The sequence below is a fragment of the Diabrotica virgifera genome, chromosome 9, assembly GCF_917563875.1.
Source record: "Diabrotica virgifera virgifera chromosome 9, PGI_DIABVI_V3a".
NCBI classification, from domain to species: Eukaryota; Metazoa; Arthropoda; class Insecta; order Coleoptera; family Chrysomelidae; genus Diabrotica; species Diabrotica virgifera.
The window spans coordinates 64,495,738-64,517,548 of record NC_065451.1 but is presented as its reverse complement, the minus strand read 5'-3'; the positions used below and the strand labels follow the sequence as shown (position 1 = coordinate 64,517,548).

Genomic DNA, 21,811 nt, shown 5'->3' with positions numbered 1-21,811 from the left:
AGCAAAAATTGAAAAAACACGATTTTCGGGCGCCATTTTGTTTATAAAAAAGTAGCACACTATCTGCGGACTTTGCATATCTATATTATTAATATATACAATCATAAGATTCGATTCCAGCAATAAAATTGCTGGTAAATAACTTTTCCCAAAAATGGCCTATTCTCCGATTATAATCAGCCCAGACTATTAACAAAAAAAGCAAATTCAGTAAAAAAGTATATTAAAAATTAGGTGTACAAAAAACACTCATATCCTATCCCATCTCCAAATTGTGCCGTCATCGCAAACACAAATTAATACGTTTGAATTTCTACTCAACGTGGTCTGTCTAATAGCAGTGGTACAGCGAGCTTGATGAAGAGTGTAACACTTTGCCTGAGCTGGATCGGGAACGTCTAAGTCCCAAACAAATACTTTTCCAGTTTGGTTTCCCAAAGCCAAAATCTGAAAGAAGAAATCTAATATTACAGAATAGAATAGAAATGTGCTTTATTGTCATTGAATTTTTTTTCAATTTTAGGGACAAAGCTTACAAACAGTTAGAAAAAAAAACAATACAAAAATACAATTTACTGATATTACATAAACCGTCAATATTATAAATAAAATAAAAGGTAATGAAATAAAATAAAAACAAACTATTGCAAAATGTAAATAAATTGCAAATTGAATAATCAACCTTGGGAACTAATAAGTTTAAGCTGATGCATTTGACACCCAAATATACAGGGTGAGGCAAATACAGGGCCTATTAGAAATATCTCGAGAACTAAAGGCAACAGAATCATGAAAATTGGAATAAAGGAGTTTTGAAAGATGATCTATTAAATGAAATAGTCTAAGAGCTAGTGAACCCTCCGACTAACGGTCGTCCTGTAAGGCTAAAAATTTTTCTAATGATAATTCATAGCACACCAAGGCTAAAAACCATGACCTGGCAGGCCTCAACGGTGCACGTGTATCTACCAGGTGAATCGAAAAGTGCAAATTTAGGGGGTAAAATAAACTTTCTCCTGTAAGGTTTAAATTTAAGTATGTGTTTGAGTAAGTCATTCAGAAGAAATGTGTACAATGACAGGCGATTCTGAAGAGCATAAGACCTTGACAGGCGAGGGGAAAGATTAGGGGTTTTTCCTAAAATTATTCTTTTTGCATCGAACAATTTTTTTTAGGTTTTTTGAATCGTTTCAAACAGAAAACGTCTTTAGTGATTTTTCTCTTAAGTTAATAGTTTTTGTTATAATATGAGCGATTGAAAATTTTGAAAATTGAGAAATCGGCCATTTTTAACCCTAAATCGGACATTTATCTAAAAATTTCAATGTTTCCAACGTACGTAGATATTCTTTAAACATTGATTGATGAAATCCCGAAGAGTTTTTTGCAATAAAATATCGAAAACCCCTTTGTTTTTTTAATTGCTAAACAAGCATGTGCGACACTAGTATAAGTGAGGACGTTTGAGTTTGCATAAATTCATTATCTCGAGAATGGGCAAATTTCAAGAGAAATCCTCAGACAGGTCGATTTTTATTTTTGAATTAGGACTTTTTGGCATATATATAATACTAGTGACGTCATCCATCTGGGCGTGATGACGTAATCGCTGATTCTTTTAAATAGAGTAGGGGTTATGTGATAGCTCATTTGAAAGGTTATTTAATTCTCTATTAAGTAATATAAACATTAACATAATTATTTATACAGGGTGTACAAAAAAAATTATTCTTCTATTTGTCAAATTTAATCAAAGTTAATTTAATAAAAAAAATTTTTTTGTACACCCTGTATAAATAATTATGTTAATGTTTATATTAGTGAATAGGAAATTCAATAACCTTTCAAATGAGCTATCACACAACCCCTACCCTCATTTAAAAAATCATCGATTACGTCTTCACGCTCAGATGGATGACGTCACTAGTATTATATATATGCCAAAAAGTCCTAATTTAAAAATAAAAATCGACCTGTCTGAGGATTTCTCTTGAAATTTGCCCATTTCAAACGTCATCACTTATACTACAGTGTCGCACCTGCTTGATTGGCAATTAAAAAAACAAAGGGGTTTTCGATATTTTATTGCAAAAAACTCTTCGGGATTTCATCAATCAATGTTTAAAGAATATCTACGTATCTTGGCAACATTGAAATTTTTAGATAAATGTCCGATTTAGGGTTAAAAATGGCCGATTTCGCAATTTTCAAAATTTTTAATCGCTTATATAACAAAAACTATTAACTTAAGAGAAAAATCACTAAAGACGTTTTCTGTTTAGAATGATTCAAAAAACCTAAAAAAAAATGGTTCGATGCAAAAAGAATAATTTTAGGAAAAACCCCTAATCTTTCCCCTCGCCTGGCAAGGTCTTATGCTCTTCAGAATCGCCTGTCATTGTACACATTTCTTCTGAATGACTTACTCAAACACATACTTAAATTTAAACCTTACAGGAGAAAGTTTATTTTACCCTCTAAATTTGCACTTTTCGATTCACCTGGTAGATACACGTGCACCACTGAGGCCTGCCAGGTCATGGTTTTTAGCCTTGGTGTGCTATGAATTATCACTAGAAAAATTTCTAGCCTTACAGGACGACCGTTAGTCGGAGGGTTCACTAGCTCTTAGACTAAAAATATTTTCATCTCTTTGCAACTTCCGGTTATACCGGTTATAACTTCGTTTTTTTTAATGGGACACCCTGTATATTTTTACATTTTTGGATTCTCTTCGATGTCTTCTTTCTTAAAATATGAGGTTTTATAATATTATACAGGGTAGTTTAAAAGATAATTACGTTTTTTTTTTATTAATTTCGTAGCAAAATTAACACCCTGTAGAATTGTGGTAGTTTGACATCTAAAACTCTACTTACGTTCAAATGATTTTTAATATACTCTACTATTGTTAAGAATCATTAGTATAGCTAAATTTTTAATTTTAGTATACAGGGTTGGTCGAAACTCGGAATGAGTATTTTCTGAGTTTTCTTAAATGGAATACCCTGTATTTTAGTATTGTAATGAAATGATATTTTATGGTACTTTTTTATTTCTTAAGCATTTCCTATACCTAACTGCTTTAATTTGTGCTTAATTGTTAATCGCACCAACCATCTTAACTACGTAGGTATTTTGATAGCTAAACCATTATTGGTAATTTTAAGGACCAGTCTGGATTAATATGTATTTATTTCTGAAAAATTATTTGGGATTGAGTATTTTCACGGCCAACCTAATAAAATTTTACGTATTTTTTGTTGCAATTAATGTTTAGCTTGAATCACCAATAACTCACAAATTAAAGCAGTTAAGTATAGGGAATGCTTAAGAAATAAAAAAGTACTATAAAATATCATTTCACTACAATACAAAAATACAGGGTGTTCTATTTAAGAAAACTCAGAAAATACTCATTCCGAGTTTCGACCAACCCTGTAAACTAAAATTAAAAATTTAGCTATACTAATGATTCTTAACAATAGTAGAGTATATTAAAAATCATTTGAACGTAAGTAGAGTTTTAGATGTCAAACTACTACAATTCTACAGGGTGTGAATGTTGCTACGAAATTAATAAAAAAACGTAATTATCTTTTAAAATACCCTGTATAATACTACAAAACCTCATATTTTAAGAAATAAGACATCGAAGAGAATCCAAAAATGTAAAAATATACAGTGTGTCCCATTTAAAAAACGAAGTTATAAACCGGAAGTTGCAAAAAGATGAAAATATTTTTTGTTTAATAGATCATCCTTCAAAACCCCTTTATTCCAATTTTCATGATTCTGTTGCCTTTAGTTCTCGAGATATTTCTAATAGTCCAGTTATCTGCCTCACCCTATATAGTCCGTCTAGAAAGTATCCGGAAAAAAGAAAGCAGAATTATAATTTCACGGTATTTATTTCTATCACTTGAAATATAAAATTTCAACAAATAATTCAACTCATTTACTTATACAACCTCCATTTAAATCTAAACACTTAACTAAACGTCCAGGTACACCCGAAACTAGGTCAAGGCCATAATCTTCGGTAATGGTGTTCCAGGCCTGTAAAACTGACCGAATCAAACCTTCTTTATCTCGTGGCGCTGCTCGTTCCACTTCAATCTTCATCAGTCCCCATATGTTTTCAATGGGGCTAAGATCTGGAGATGCTGCTGGTCACGGAATTGTTGCCAATTCGTGTTCTTGCATCCAAGCTTGAGTATAAGCAGAAGTATGGCATCTTGCATTATCTTGCTGAAAACGCCACCCCTCTGGATATAAAACATGAGCCGTTTCAAGAAGAAAACCACGTAGGATGTCAAAATATTTCGCACTATCAACAGTACCATTAAATATACAGAGAGGTGTACCACCATTCTGAGATATTGCTCCCCAAACCATTATTTTAGTGGGAAATTTGGAAATTTGAACGGCAAAATTTTCTCTTGATAGGACTTTTAGATGATTTGCACCAAGCTGGAAACAACTTTTATCAGATATAAAGATACAGTAGAAACCCGCAAAATCGAACTAATTGGGGGGGACAGCCTGTTCGGATTCCGAAAAGTTCGGATTATCCGAAAATTAGCTTAACTAATAATTCAAAGCTTTCATTGTCGTTGATTTTGAGTCACAAAACGTTCTCACAAGAGTGTGGACAATATTTTTGGACTCAAGTTGACTCTACAATAGAATCGAAGTAAATTTATGTTTTACCTATATACTTACTATATTATTAAAAACCACTACGTATAAAGTATGTATTCATTTTCAAGAAATTTTATAAAATGTCAAAGGCCTATTAATCCTACATTGTTCAATTTTCTGGTTTTACTCTATAATAAACATGTTTGTAAGTTTGTGTCTTGAATTTTTTAATTTTGTTCACTTTCCGTTGGTTCGGATTTGCCGAACGTTCGGATTAGCGGGGTTCGGATTTGCGGGGTTCTACTGTATTATTAAAATTATCTTCTCGAAAACGTTGACAAAAATCTATTCTTCGTTGCCTTTGCAGAGGTGTCATTGTAGGGATTTTTTTGGATTCCTTGATATGTAGCCTTGCTTTTTCAGTGACATGCGGACAGTTTCTGGGCACACTTTTATTCTTCGTTGATTTCCAAAACTCTTCGCTAATTTTCGAAACCCTAGGCGCGGATTTTGTCGTCCTAAAGCCACTAAAGCATTTAAATTGTTTCCGCGAATCTTACGCGGTCTACCCGAAACTGGTCTATGTCTCATATCTATGCCATTTTCTATCCTCTTTATTGTCTCATGCACTGCACTTTTTCCGATTTCAGTCAATTTCACTAATTTTTTAACGTTTCGGACACCCTTTCTATACAAATATTCCACCACTTTTCTTTTTTCTACTTGCGACATTATTTCACAAATCTTAAGTCTGTTTACAAACAACAATATTTGACAGATGGTGTTGTCATGAGATTTTGTCCATAACCTACTATCGGCACAACCTACTTGATGCATTACTTTTGCCTTATAATGGAAATCTATTAAAATTAGGAAAAATATAAAATTCCGGATACTTTCTAGACGGACTATAGATAAAAATACTACTTGTACATAAGGCAGGGGCGGCTCGTGATAGTATAAGGTGGTGAGGCACACTACACCTGAGGAATTTTATTATTATGGTTAGCTTCTCTTTAATGGCCAGAAGGTTGATTTTGTGACGTCATAACGCTAGGACGAATCTAGGATCAACAATCCCGGACAAAAAATCCTCACAAATTATCCCTGGACAAGAAATCCCCAATCAAATAATCCCCGGGCAAAAAATCCCCACAAAAAATCCCGGACAAATAATCTACAAACATTTTTTATTCAAAATATCCCTACAAAGAATTCCGGACAAAAAATCATCAAGAAATATTTGCTGTCGATTAGTTCTCTAAAACTTTTCTTTTAAAACTTTTGCGATCGACTCAAATGCTTTCAGCCTCAGTGCATAGAGTTATTTTGAATTCCAATTCCATATTGAAAACTTCAAGTTTTACATAACAAAAGAGTGTGCGTTTTTTCAAAAATCGTGGAAGATATGGGGAATGAGCTAAGGCTGTGGGAATCATGTTGCAATATTATTCGCTTAAATCTTTTGCTCACTCTGATTTGAATGTATGTTCAAAAAAAAATGTACAAGAAAAACACAACCACAGCATATAACATTTTTGAAACACTTAAAAACTACTTTTGTATGTAAACGTCCGATGTGGAAGTGGAAACGTTAATAAAATCATTTTTTAAGTTAAATTGTATAATCTTATTTCTCATTTAGAATAATAAATTACATAAATGCCACAAAGAAAAAATAGCTTCAGAACAATATATTAGTCAGGGGTGACGAACCTTTTTATATTAGAAGGCCAATTTTCATTTTACCATTTTTGAGAAGGCCGCGTCCATACATATATACGATTTAATTAAAGGGATTTATATGCAAAATTAAAATACATAATTTTTTTGCAATTAAATAGTTTTTTTTAAATGACATACAATTAATAAATTACAAAAAATTTGACATTTAATTTTACGATCCAGAAAATTTAATGGGATTTCTGTGGTTGTTTATTGGATGACAAAAAAGAAATATTTGGTTCAATTGACGTGGTACGTAATTTAAGTTGATCTTCCAAATGAACATCACTTATTTGACTTCTTAGGCGGGTTTTAATTTGAGTCATGTATGAAAATGTTGGCTCGCAACAATATGTACTTCCAAAACATGAAAGAATTCTTCGTGCGTGTTGTCTTAGACGAGGATAAATAACTGCAGTCTTCCATATTTCAATAGGATCTTTTTTTGAATCGAATTGTGATTTAAAGATATTATCTTCTCCTATCTCAAATAATTCCATTTGATATTCTTTGGGCGCTACGTCGATATCAACAAGGTGTGGTTCGAAAGTTAATTTAAGTGTGACAAAAAGTTTTTCAAAATCTGAGAACCTTTTATTATATTCTTCAATTAATATATCCAGAATAGAAACATACTCATCCAAATTTTGAGGGGAATCATTTTGCTCCATCATAATTTCCGATAACTGTCGGAAATGTTCTTTAGAAATTTCTAATCGACTTAGTAATGATTTAAAGATAAAAGTTTTTTTCGAAAAGCTTGAATTTTTTGCCACATTTCGTATATATATTTAGTTTTTCCCTGCAAGTTTAAATTCAATTCATTTTGCTTCATTGTCATGTCACATAAAAAGGCAGCAATTCTACAAAATTCTTTATCTGATAAATCGCAATATTTCTTTTGTTCTTCAAAAAATTTAATTATTTGTTGACGCAGGGTGAATATTTTTAGCAAAACTTGTCCTCTTGATAGCCATGGTATTTTTAGTGTCGTAAACTTTTTTTTATCGTTTAGTATCGTAAAATTTTTATAATTTTTAATTTATGAAAAGGCCACAACTTGGGCAAGAAAAGGCCACATGCGGCCTTAAGGCCGCACGTTCGCCACCCATGTATTAGATGATGATGAACAATGATTTAAAATGAACACTGTTTTAAATACATATCCATAAACTTCTAAAATATCGATACATTTTTGGCATAGTATCGTAAGTCACCAAAAACGTTTTTGTAGGAAAACCATGTTTTTAATTTAAGCTTATTTAAATTATACAAAATTCACCAGGGTGTTTTTTGAGGTCTACAGTTTAATAAAAAACAATATTTTTTAAAGTTTTTGTATAGTTTTAGCGGTTAATTGATACTTAAGTTATTTTACGGGTTCTAAAATCTTGAGTCTTTATAAAAAATGTAACGTAAGCACACACATACGTCACTTTGGCGAGAAATTGTAGCACTCAAAGTAATTTGGAAAGAATTACAAACAATCGTTTATTATAAGAAACACAAAATAACGTTACAACAATTAATTAAGTAAAAAAGGTAAAATATTTGCCACGGAAAAAACTAAAATTTAGTTATATCAATGTTTACGTATATTGAGTATTTTTAGAGTTATTATCACAAGAAAATGAAACTTACGATCATTTTAAAAATTCTGATTTTTTTAAATTGCACTTTTTTTTTCAAAAATATGCATTCCAAACCGGTTAAACTTGTTGGAATAATTACTTATACTAATATAAAGAAATTCTTGTAAGGATTACTATAAATTTTTAATTTTTGTGGAAATGGGATGTTTTATTTTTCACTTTTTCCTAAAAAATTCGAAAGGGTTCTCTTATTTTCATCATAACTTGCTTAATTTTGAAGCTATTAACTTCTTCTGCAGCTCATTTAAGAGATATTCCGAAGTACTTTGACAAGTGTTTTACAGGTATATTTTATGAAGTGCATCGTTTCCCGTTATTTAAGCTTGAATACTTAGATTTGAGTACTCGTCGAAAATAATATACACTCAATTACTCAGCACTCACTTTGAATTAACATTAGTTTGGTTCTTTAAGTAAGGAGTATATTTATTTTTTATTATCTTCAATTTCGTCAATAATAACTATTTTGTAAAAGCTTATAGTTTTTGAGTTATAATTGAAAAACAGCTTTAAAACAGGCATTTTTTACGAAGAAATAAAATCTTTGATATTTAATAACTCAAAAAGCAAATTTATTTTGATAACGTTATATAGCAAATTTGGCTTAGAATTTGTCCCTCTATCGACTTATGGTATTATTTTTAATAAAATAATTTTCACCCCCGAGAAGGGGTAGTATCCACCCCCAGGATAAAAGCGCAAGTTTGCATCATGTCACCTTTATTCCTTGAGGTATCTACTAACTACTCCCAATTTTCAATAAAATCGATGAAGGTTCAACGAAATCGAAGGTGAAAAGCTTCAGTGACTGCACTATTCTATGCAAATCAGAATAGAAACATGCAAGCAATATTTCTTTATTTCTAACCGTTTTCTAGATACAAGAGTTCAAAATGATAATTTTACAATTTTTAACTTATTTTTTCACAAACATTTTACATTTCATATCAAAATTTACAAAGATTTTTTAACAAACAATTTCAACCAAATTTTTTCTTAGGCTATGTCAAAATAATTTGTAATAAATAAACGAAATTAAATATGAAAAGGAGTTTTACAGGTTCATAATGTTAGTTAAGGTTTTAGAGTTTTTTGAAATATAGCTACAAAAACATGTTTTCGTTATAACTTACCTAAAATCAATAATTTAGTCCATTGTAGCACGAATCTGTCATTGTCGTAAGCCAAACACTGACTGAGAAAATCTGACGTAAGTAACAGAAACCGACCGGTACTTACGTTATTATGGCGGTAAACGACGTTTGCTTACGTTATTATTATGGAAATAGTGCTAAAGTTGCGTTTATTTTGCGGATATGATTAAGAAAATTCTGGACATACGTTTTTAAAATAGGTAAAAAAAGGTTTAAAGTAATTCTAGGCTTACTACACTTTGGCAGTACCTTCTAAACACTAATAGCGTTAGTTTAATGGAAAAACATGATTTTCGCCAAAAATGTCACCTACGTTACTTTGCCAAAAATGTATCGATATAATAAGCCATTCGTATATACCGCGCGTACATAGAAAGCTATGATCTACAATCGACTTGTGCTTGTACTAGTCGGTTCAGTTCGGCTATTCCCATTCCGTTCCGGGGAGCCTGAGGCCGTTCGGCTATTCCTATTCCGTTGCGCGGAGCCGGAGGCATGCCTCAAGGATGGATGAATTTTGTTCCTAGAATCGGTGGCACATTTTTCAAATTTTGCCGGTTTTACTATTGGCGTTGTCGCATACTGTTGCAGATGGTGTGAGGAATGCTTCAACTGTAATGATTTGAGAAAGTTGGAATGGCACGTGGAAGACGGATATATAAGATAAGATAAAGAGTCAGGGCCGTACCGATATTAATTTTTTTCATAAAAATAAAGGTATTTAATTTAAATTTCAAAAAGCTAAATTATATTTAAAAAACTGATTATAAAACAACGAAATAACGTAAATAGTAGATTGATACTGGTGAGGCACTGCCTCACCTGCCTCATAGGACAAGCCGCCATTGACATAAGGTTACTATAATTTCTTAGTTATTCATTAAGAAACTCTTCTACTGAATAATATGGTCTTTCAGATAGATAAACCTGTGTCCAGTATAAAATTGGTTGTAAAAATAACTGTTTGTTTAATATAAATAATTTCTAAATGCAAAAACAGAGTAATATAACAGCAAAAAATCCAACAAACTGACAGTGACAAGCAAACAAACCAAAAACGTCACAAATTGTACCTAAAATCTGAAATAAACTATTTTAAATGGGAAATAAACCACAATTTTACCAAAAAAATGAATTTATTAAAGTTTCGACGCCCAAGTCGGGTGTCGTTGTCAAAATACAAAATAATACTAAATAAACAAAAATGTTGTTGCTTAGTAAAAAATTCTTCTAATAATGTATTTAATTTGACTCATTTATATCGGCAATTCAGGCATGTATTATACATTTTAAAGTAGAAGACTTTAAAATGATATTGCCAATATTGATGAGTTGCGTTCCTGGGACGACTTTCCTAAAATATAGTTCATTCGATTACAAGAAATCAACACCAATTCAAGAATATCCGCCACAAAAAATCATAGCAAGTGATCTGTCTTTAAAAAGACAACAAATGCAACGATGGCAGTAAAATTCTCGCGCTAGAGATTCCATAGTAAATCACGAGGGAAAACCAGGAAAAAACCTCGTGATACTATCCCGACATCGTAAGTATTTGGGCTTACATTTAGTTTACTCTCAAAACTAATACCAAATTCTGACTTTAATCTATGTATGGTATTTTAAATTATAAATAATATTAATAATACATAGATATATTATATAAATAAAACTAAAATATAAAATATGTACTAACTCGATATGTTAATGACTTACTCAGGGCCGTTTTAACCCGGGGGTGCAAGGGGTGCGAAGCACCCGGGCGCCAAGTCCAAGGGGCGCAAGCCGAACTCTTGCTAGGCTCAAACTTGCGCTTCTTGTCCTTAAAAAACTACAAATAACAAAATTATAAAAGTGCACTTTCGGTATTTTTGACAAATGCATTAATGCTTACTACACCTACGATATGACAATGAAATATGAAACCCATTTAGATTATTAGCAAAATTCCGATTCTGCTGACAAAAGTATAATTACTGCGGTTTTGCGGAGCTATGTATGTAAAAGCGCCGCATTACTATGTAGTCGTTATTTTTTAAAGGTGACGGTAGAATCTTTTATGATGGCCGAAGTTAGTCAGTTTTTTAACGGTTACTGATACTACCGAACAAGGATTAGCAAATTATTTGTTAGAACGTTTGAAATAAATGAATATTGATTTAGATGATTTACGACGCCAAGGGTATGATAATGGGATAAATATCAGAGGAAAAAATATGTGCCTTCAAAAAAAATGTTAAGCCTTAGATTAATCCTGGTGCTCTTATGTCCCTTGTGCAGCTCACAGCCTTAATTTAGTGCTTAAATTATGCTGTTAAATGCTCATTGGAAATAACAATTTGTTTTTTCAACTGTTCAAGAAATTTATGTTTTTTCCCCATCAACATTACGGCTTAATGTCATAATGAATAAGATACCCACTTTTACATTAAAAGCGCTTTCAAATACGCGATGTGAGAGTAGAATTGACTCATTAAAAATACTTCGTTTTAATATGGGGAAAATTTACGATGTATTATCCTCAATTGTTGACAACAACTACGACAATGACACAAGAAACATCGCAAGCTGATTGATGACAAAATTAAAGAACTTGTAAATTTATCGGCTCTCTCGTGACATGGTATAATACAATATTTTAGCAAAGGTTTAATATAATTATTAATAAAACTTTCCAAACGATCGATATTATTATTTATAAAGCTGTCAAGATGCTTGATCAAGTCAATAAAGATTTAGCGAATAACCAGAGGAGAATTTGAAGATTTGCTGTCCCTGGGCTATCCACAATTTGCCGCCCTCAACTCCGCATTTTTTCCTTTTTTACCGAAATTTGGCGCCCCCTAAATTCTGCCGCCATGGGCTATAGTCTATTCAGACCATATGTAAATCTAGCCCTGTCAATAACCACACTGACACTGCGTTTGAGCAGATATTAATTGACTCAGTATCAATTGCTAAAGAACTAGATTGCGAAACTAAATTTTCTGAAACTGTTCGTCCATGTCCTCAAAAAATACACCTCAATCTCAATTACGAGGCTGCATACGAGCCTCTTTTAGACTCAGAACAAAATTTTAAAGTTAACTTATTATTATTTATTGGACATTGGCATTACACAATTAGGTGAAAGATTTGAAATGTTGAGCAAACATAATTATATGGAAAATGTATTAAGTTGGAGAAACTCAGAAAAAAACTTAAAAACAACGCAATGTTTAAATTGAAAAAAAAAATAGCGCATCAAATGAGAATGAATTAGAATTTCTTACCAATATTTTTTATAAATAAAGACATAACCCCAGTCGATATTATTATCGATGTATATTCCAATAATTTACTCTGTGTTTTCTCAAATTTTCTAGGTTTCTAAGGATATATTTAACACTTCCAGTAACAGTTGCTGAAGATAAAAGGTCTTTTTCTAAACTTAAATTGATCAAAATTTATCTGCACTCAACAATGGCCCAAGACAGATTAACAAATCTGGCTTTAATACTTAAATATAGAAAAGCAAGTAAAAATAGATACCACCGAAGTAATAAAAACTTTTGCCAAATTAAAAGCTAGAAAAATTAACTTTGATATGTGTTATAAAATTGATCTTGTTTGAATACTGAAACCACGTTTTTTTTTAATATAGTTTAATTAGTTTTAATTTTACCGTAACTATAACCTATGTATATACTCTTCTGACCAAAGGGGGCGCAAAGGTGAGTATTGCACCCCGGTGCCGTGTGTGCTTAAGACGGCCCTGGACTTACTAATCGTGGTATTTTCTTTCTATTGACTTCCTCTTTTAGTATGGGTAACCACATCCTACTGCATTCTACCGAGGAATTTGCGACACAATTGTTTTCATTTAGCATAATTAGAGCCACTTCTTTGATTTTTCTCTTACTATCTGCTTCTTTCAGGACTATACTTGAATCTCTCCACTGAACTCTATGTTCATTATCCCATGCGTGTTGACATATTTGAGATCTATCAAATTCTCTATTTTTAATATAAGACTGATGTTCACTTATATTTTGTTCACAGTTAGTACATATTTTATATGTTAGTTTTATTTATATAATATCTATGTATTATTAATATTATTTATAATTTAAAATAGCATACATACATTAAAGTCAGAATTTGGTATTAGTTTTGAGAGTAAACTAAATGTAAGCCCAAATACTTACGATGTCGGGATAGTATCACGAGGTTTTTTCCTGTTTTTCCCTCGTGATTTACTATGGAATCTCTAGCGCGAGAATTTTACTGCCATCGTTGCATTTGTTGTCTTTTTAAAAACAGATCACATGCTCTGATTTTTTGTGGCGGATATTCTTGAGTTGGGGTTGATTTCATGTAATCGAATGAACTATCTTTTAGTGGAGTCGTCCCTGGAATGCAACTCATCAATATTGGCAATATCATTTTAAAGTCTTCTACTTTAAAATGTATTATATACGTCTGAATTGCCAATATAAATGAGTCAGATTAAATAAATTATTAGAAGAATTTTTTACTAAGCAACAACATTTTTGTTTATTTAGTATTATTTTGTATTTTGACAACGACACCCGACTTGGGCGTCGAAACGTTAATAAATTAATTATTTTGGTAAAATTGTGGCTTATTTCCCATTTACAATAGTTCATTACAAAAATGCCACAAGGAAATAGCTTCAGAACAACATTAAAATCTGAAAAGTGTCATGTTTGTACCTATTTTCGATGTACTGATTGTAGAGCGTTAATAAAAATAACATGTGACTTTACTTTAATAACAGGATGTATATGGGTTGTCTTTAGTTTCATGTGTGGAATACAATGATGCTAGATAAAAAGTATGTGTTTTATCTCGCCATGGTATTAATGACGCACTGGTAAAGAACCCTGGACTCAAGTGTATCAACATTTTGTACTGCATGCCATGAAAAATATCATCGAACGCAAACTTTTCTTCAACTCCACATGCCATTTCAATGCCATTCATGTTGCAAATTAGCAAAATAAAAAATTATAAAAAACCAATAAGTTGCATATGCGTAACCAGGGGGTGGTTTTTTTGGGTTATAACCCCCCCTTTTGGATGTACTTTGAGCTCTATACGCTTAACACCATTATTATTCCATACCCCCCAGAGACCTTCAAGTAGATGTAACCCCCCCTTAGGATCATCCTGATTACACCTCTGATAAGTTGGCCAATAAAACAACTGTGACGCCTCACAACCCGACCTAATTCTTCTCGATACTTCTCGGCGTTACGAGACAATACCATTCCTATCCACGGCGTTCGGAGCGAGCGCTGCCGAAGTATATATAAAGAACAGGAATCCGATCACAGGCCAGTCAGTCAACGAATGAGCCGCGACGTGTAATATAATTGTACTCGATTCGGATTTAATGAAATGTATATATTAGTTATCGTTATGTTTAGTTAATTAAATCATAAATTTGAGTTGTAAATAAATTAGATGTGTTAGTTGGTGTTATTTGTAATCATTAAAAATAAATAAGTGATGTAAATAAAATAATATAAGTAAGTCTTCCTTTATTTAAATTAAACTTAGTGACTAAAGATATAAATAAATAAAATAGTAGAGTCAATCGCGTAACAAAATGGTGCAGAAGTGAGGATACTTGAAATACATAAATTTAACGTAAATTTTCGGTTTAAATAGAGTGTGGAACCTTTAAAAATAAATAAAATATACATCGTAATAAATAAAGTGTGTGATCATGTCTACCTTGTGTAAGCTAAAAATTGCAGACCTGAGACTTGAATTGGAAGAAAGGGATCTGAGTTCTACTGGGAAAAAGGCTGAGTTAGTCGAACGTTTAAAGAAAGCTCTTCAGGAGGAGGGTCAAGATCCAGAAACCTATTTGTTTGAAGACAAGCATGCTGCTGTGATCTCGTCGATTTCGAAAGTTTCCTCCGATGTTTCTAAAGTTTCGACAGACATTACATTGTTAGAGAACAAAGTTTCTAGTGAAATCTCCCAAGTTTCCTCGGATGTTTTGAAAGTTTCTACAGACATTACATCGTTAGAGAGCAAAGTTTCTAGTGAAATCTCCCAAGTTTCCTCGGATGTTTTGAAAGTTTCGACAGACATTACATCGTTAGAGAACAAAGTCTCGACAGACATTACATCGTTAGAACATAGAGTTTCTAGTGATATTTTGAAAGTTTCGGGTGATATTTCATCCCTTGAAAGCAAGATGACTGACAAGATCTCTAAAGTCACTTCGGATTTTGACGACAAGATATCGTCCATAAAATCTACTTTTGAAGAAAAGATCAAGGAAATAGAAAAGAAAATGCAGGAAACGGAAAAAGTAGACAAAGGTATGGAACCCATCTTAACAGACATTAAAAATGATGAAACCAAATACAAATTGGAGCCACAGTCGATAGTTGAAGGGAGTGTGAGTCTTGCTCGTGTTAAGGTGCCAAATTTCGACGGAAAGTCTTCCTGGAACAGTTATGTGAAACAGTTCGAAGCAGGTGCAAGAGCGAACGGATGGTCTGAAAAAGACAAAACTGTAAACCTGGTTATTGCTCTTCGAGGAGAGGCTTTAGATGTACTTGAGACCATAGCAGTAGAGGAAACTAATGATTATGAACAACTAATGAAGAGACTAAACATGCGCTATGGGCAGGAACATTTGGAGTATGTCTATCAGGCGCGGCTTAAAAACCGACGACAAAAGAAAGATGAAGCTCTTCAAGAATATGAACTAGATATTGCCAGGTTGGTACGATATGCATATCCAACAGCTCCCGAAGACATGGTGGAAATATTGGCTGTTCAAACATTTATGGATGGTCTTCGTGATGTTGAAATGCAGAGAACACTGCGATTAGCTCGTCACAAGACGCTGGTCGATGTATTGTCCGCGGCCCTCGAGTTCGAATCAGCTACGCAGGCCTCTGGTGAGTACAGTACAGTTCGAACTGTGAAAGAAGAAGAGGATGAAGACAAACTTGACCAGCTGGTAAATATGGTGAAAGGCTTTACATCGAAGAAAACGAAGACCATGAATTGCTGCAATTGTGGTGAAAAGGGGTACGCACGGAGTTTAAGGAAGAACGCAAATCAAGAAACTCGCCAGCAGGAAATAAGAGAACGCACAGACCCTAGGGGGGCAGCCTCGACTCAGAACTCCTCTAAAGACCATCTAATACTAATAGCTTCTTTGAAATGTCGTGAAGATAGTGTATATGTGGATGGAGAAATAAATGGTAAAAAGTATACATTGTTGGTGGATACCGGAGCGACCAGGACCATTATACGACCGTCAGTTTTAAACAGCCGTAAGAAACTCTTACCAACGAGGTTGCGACTGCGGACTGCCACAGGTGAAAACGCCAACACCCATGGAGAAATCCAGATACAATTAGGGATTGGAGCAGAAAAGTTCGTCCATACTGTCATGGTTGCAGACATCGAAGAAGATGTTATATTAGGAATGGACGTAATGAATTTGCATGGATTTCAGTTGGATTTTAAGAACCGGGTAATCAAAGTTGGCAACGAGGAGGTATTTCTTCATCCACATGATGACAGCACTATGCTAGCAGCTATTAGAGAAGATACAGTTGTGCCTGCGAGGAGTGAAACGATCATCGTAGCGCGGCTACAGGGAATTGTAGAAGAAGGAACACCTGTTATGATGGAGCCATGGAACCACGACGAGGAGGTTGGCCGAGGGATCATAATTGGAAAGGAATTGGTTACTTCTGCTAAAGAAATTCCCGTGAGATTGATTAATGTCAATGACTACCCGGTGACCATCAAGAAGGAGACAAAAGTAGGAACTTGTGTACCCGTGACGTCCATAATCCGTCAGACGACAACATCAGATAATTCCAACGACAAGTTCGACCAAATGGTTGCAGTTGCAGGCCAATCTCTGAATCAAATGGAAAAAAGGAAATTAAGGGAATTTCTTAGGCAATATCGTGACATATTCGTACCGAAAGGAGGAAAGACAGGAAGAACGACAGTTGTCAAACATAAAATTGACACTGGTACCGCTAGGCCAATTCGTCAATCAGCTCGACGATTACCACAGGCGAAGAGAGAGGAAGCTGAAAGGATTGTTCAAGAAATGAAGAAAGACGGGGTGATAGAAACTTCTACGAGCCCATGGGTCTCTCCGGTGGTCCTGGTCAAGAAGAAAGATGGAACTACGAGGTTCTGTGTGGACTACCGTTTGTTGAACAATGTTACCAAGAAAGATAGTTATCCTCTGCCTCGGATCGACGACACGTTGGACACATTAGCTGGAAGTAAATTGTTTTCTACGTTGGACTTGAAGTCTGGATATTGGCAGGTAGAAATGGATCCAGTGGACAAAGAGAAGACGGCCTTTACGACAGGATCTGGATTATGGGAATTCAACGTTATGCCGTTTGGACTCTGTAATGCTCCTGCGACATTTGAGAGGCTGATGGAAAATGTGTTGAGAGGGTTATCTTGGAAAACATGCCTGGTGTATTTAGACGACATAATCGTTTTGGGGGAGACGTTTGAAGACCACCTGAAGAATTTAGAAGACGTTTTTAATCGACTTAAAGCTGCCCAGTTAATGTTAAATCCCAAGAAATGCCAGCTATTTCAAAGTAAAGTCAATTATTTAGGCCATATAGTCAGCAAAGAAGGAGTGGCCGTGGACAAAGGAAAAATCGATTCAATTAAGGAGTGGCCTGAACCAACTGATAAACATCAAGTGAGAAGTTTTCTGGGACTATGTACTTACTACCGGAGATTCATTAAGAAGTTTGCAGATATTGCTAAGCCATTAACGCGACTTACAGAGGAAGCAAGGGATTATTGCTGGGATGGAGACTGCCAAACGGCCTTTGAAACTTTGAAGAGGCATTTAATTACAGCGCCAATATTAGGGTATCCACTGCCAGAAGGAGAGTTCATCTTAGATACGGATGCAAGCAATGTGGGAATTGGAGGAGTGCTGTCGCAGATCCAAGGAGGACAGGAACGAGTCCTTGGATATTTTAGTAAAGTGCTTTCAAAACCTGAACGAAATTATTGCGTCACGAGAAGAGAACTTCTAGCAGTAGTAAAATCAGTGGAACACTTCTATCAATACCTCTACGGAAGGAAGTTTCTAATCCGAACCGACCATGCCGCCCTTAAATGGTTAATGCAGTTTAAGAATCCAGAGGGTCAGATAGCCAGATGGATTGAACGACTTCAAGAATATGATTTCAAGATCGAGCATCGGGCCGGAGTTAGCCACAGGAACGCTGATTCTCTATCTAGAAGACCGTGTCCAGCAGAATGTTCCCATTGCAACAAAACAGAGTCAAAGGAAGCAGCAGTACTAAGAACAACAGTGGTCAACGACGAGTGGACGCCTACCAAGATCAAGGAAGAACAAGAAAAAGATCCAGTTTTACAGAAGATTCGAAAATGGAAAGAAGAAAATCGTCGACCATCTTGGCAAGAAATATCAAGCCTAGGCTCAGTAGTTAAGACGTATTGGGCCCAGTGGGACTCATTTATCTTGGAAGACAGCTTGCTCAAACGAGTAATAGAAAATGATGATGGTTCAGTGAGGAGAACACAGTTGGTGATTCCAAAGAGCAGAATAGCCGAAGTACTTCGTCAGTTACACGACAGTCCATCAGGAGGGCATTTTGGTGTAAAGAAAACCCTTCAGAGAATTCGGGAACGATTTTATTGGATGAATAGTTCCGACGATGTGAAGGACTGGTGTAAGAAATGTACTACCTGTGCTACAAGTAACGGACCCTACCGGAAAAGAAAGGCTCCTATGAGACAGTACAATGTTGGAAGTCCGTTTGAAAGAATAGCTTTGGATATTGCCGGGCCATTTCCAGAAAGTGACAATGGATGCAAATACATGTTGGTGGTAATGGATTACTTCACGAAGTGGGTGGAGATCTACGCAATTCCAGACCAGAAGGCCGCCACTATTGCAGATGTGTTAATCAAAGACTGCATCAGCCGATTTGGAGTACCTCTGGAGATCCATAGTGACCAAGGAAGGAACTTTGAGAGCGATCTATTTCAAGGAATCTGTGATAAACTAGGCATGAAGAAGACAAGAACCACGGCCTATCACCCGCAATCGGATAGAATGGTGGAGCGTATGAATAGGACAGTCGGCAAGTATTTGACAAAGATGGTGTCCAATCATCAACGAGACTGGGACCAGTACCTTCCGTTCTTCGCAATGGCCTATAGATCTGCTGTTAATGAATCAACTGGCCAAACACCAGCAAAAGTCCTATTTGGACGTGAGATGCGTCTACCCTGTGATCTAGAGTTTGGATGTCGACCTGGAGAAGATGTTGCTGGTGAGGATTACGTGAATGAATTACGAAGAAGAATGGACGATATACATGAGTTGGTCCGTTCTAATCTTCAGATCGCTAGCGACCGAATGAAGAAACGATACGATACCCAAGCTGAGAAGGGATGTTTCAAGGAGAACGACAAAGTCTGGCTTTATAATCCAAAGAAGCGAACAGGTTGTTCTCCCAAGTTGCAGCAGTTCTGGGAAGGTCCGTACCTCATTGTCAAGAAAATCAATGACGTTATCTACCGAATAAGCAAGATTCCTAGGGGAAAGCCGATGATAGTCCACCATAACCGGTTGGCGCCGTACGAGGGAGACCACGACGTAGATGAAGAAGTGGAAGTCAACCAAGTTCGAGAAATACCTGACCTTACCTTTGAAGAGTTCATGGGTGCCTACGGAGGTACCGGTAAAGCAAGACATGGTGTTACCACTGAAGAAAAGCGAGATCTTCTCGCACTTCCCGATGACTATTCGCTGGCCCATACCATCCCGGCCAGTATCAAAGACGCACGAGGGTTGGCATCCGCCTTCCGAAGGAAGTTTGGTCGAGTTGCAGAACTTCAATGCCAACTGCCAGCTCCTGGCAAAGCATTGAAACTCCAAGATGCATCACGTTACCTATTCTATCTGGTAACAAAAGACACTGTCCATGACCAACCTACCTACCAAGATGTATGGGATGCATTAATTCAATTGAGAGAGCACGTGTTGGAGTCCGACGTGCAAAAGTTAGCCATGCCAAAGTTAGAATGCCGCCAATTAGACTGGAGAGTTATCCGAAATATGGTAGAAGAAATTTTTAAAGACACCGAGGTCCAGGTGTTAGTCTGTTGCAATCCGCATAGTTACTGGTGCGGAGAGAAGACCGTCCCCTGTCACTTTTATACAACTGGGAGTTGTAAAAGAGGGTCCAGTTGCAGATACCAGCATCCAGTTCCAGTCCCGACAAGGTTCCAGGAGGAACCATCTTTTAAGGAGGGGGCAATGTGACGCCTCACAACCCGGCCTAATTCTTCTCGATACTTCTCGGCGTTACGAGACAATACCATTCCTATCCACGGCGTTCGGAGCGAGCGCTGCCGAAGTATATATAAAGAACAGGAATCCGATCACAGGCCAGTCAGTCAACGAATGAGCCGCGACGTGTAATATAATTGTACTCGATTCGGATTTAATGAAATGTATATATTAGTTATCGTTATGTTTAGTTAATTAAATCATAAATTTGAGTTGTAAATAAATTAGATGTGTTAGTTGGTGTTATTTGTAATCATTAAAAATAAATAAGTGATGTAAATAAAATAATATAAGTAAGTCTTCCTTTATTTAAATTAAACTTAGTGACTAAAGATATAAATAAATAAAATAGTAGAGTCAATCGCGTAACACAACCATAATTTGTTCAAAATATCAGAAGTATATATGCGGTAATCACAGCAAGAAGTCAATTGTTTGTGTATCCTGCGATTATGCCAATTCCACGGAAGCAGAAGACTCCGGGTAAATTATAAATTTTTATGTTTTTAACTGTTCTCTTAACGTCTAGGAAAACTTTTTTTTTATTTGTAAAAGTGTTATTTGTAAATTAGTTTTAATAAAGAAGCACGTTTTTGATTAATATCTGTGTTGACATTTATTGACCCCACTTGGTCCTCGTTGTTTCTAGTAAAAATTTGGCCCTGCAAGGGTTAAACAACATATCGCACCCTCAGCGCAAGACTGCAGTACCTCAAAATTTTATGAAAATGAAGTAATCATGGAATTCGATTGTAAACATGCATATCTATCCCCTGTAAAACTTTAGTAACTTTCAAATGCTTAATGGGCTAAATATTACAACAACAGTTTAACTATTTTGCGTTTTTGAACATAAGTTCCGTGCAAAACTGTTGTAACTCTAATGTAACAGAGTTACAACAGTTTTGCACGGAACATTGCAACGAATTCGATAACAAGCAATGAAAAAAGTAAGATATTTGATATTTTAATATCTATATCTGTGGTGTTTAATTTTAATATACAGAGCGCGTCTACATAATCCATTAACGGCTTAGACAATAAACAAAGATTTTTGAGACCAATCTATTCATGTAAATTTTATGTCCTTTGTGTGATATTATATTTATTTTCCATAAGATGTGTGCGATGTCGTTTGACCATTTATTTGTTAGATGGGATTAAAACCACATAAATTAAGACTAATTATTTACGACCAAAAAGTATTTTTTCTCATGAAAGGAAAAACAGTTATCTTAAAACTTGTGTATTGACAATACTGAGAGGTGAAA

The 21,811-nt window shown here is 34.9% G+C and overlaps 1 protein-coding gene across 1 annotated transcript in view; it reads right to left on the bottom strand.

Moving 5' to 3' along the window:
- Nucleotides 1-206: 206 nt before the first annotated feature.
- LOC114336189 (polycomb protein eed-B) overlaps nt 207-21,811 on the bottom strand; it is an 85,228-nt gene continuing 63,623 nt past the window's right edge. Inside the window, exon 7 of the mRNA XM_028286519.2 lies at nt 207-447. Coding sequence (XP_028142320.1) covers nt 250-447 — 198 coding nt within the window. The 3' untranslated portion in view covers nt 207-249. The remainder of the gene's footprint in view (nt 448-21,811) is intronic.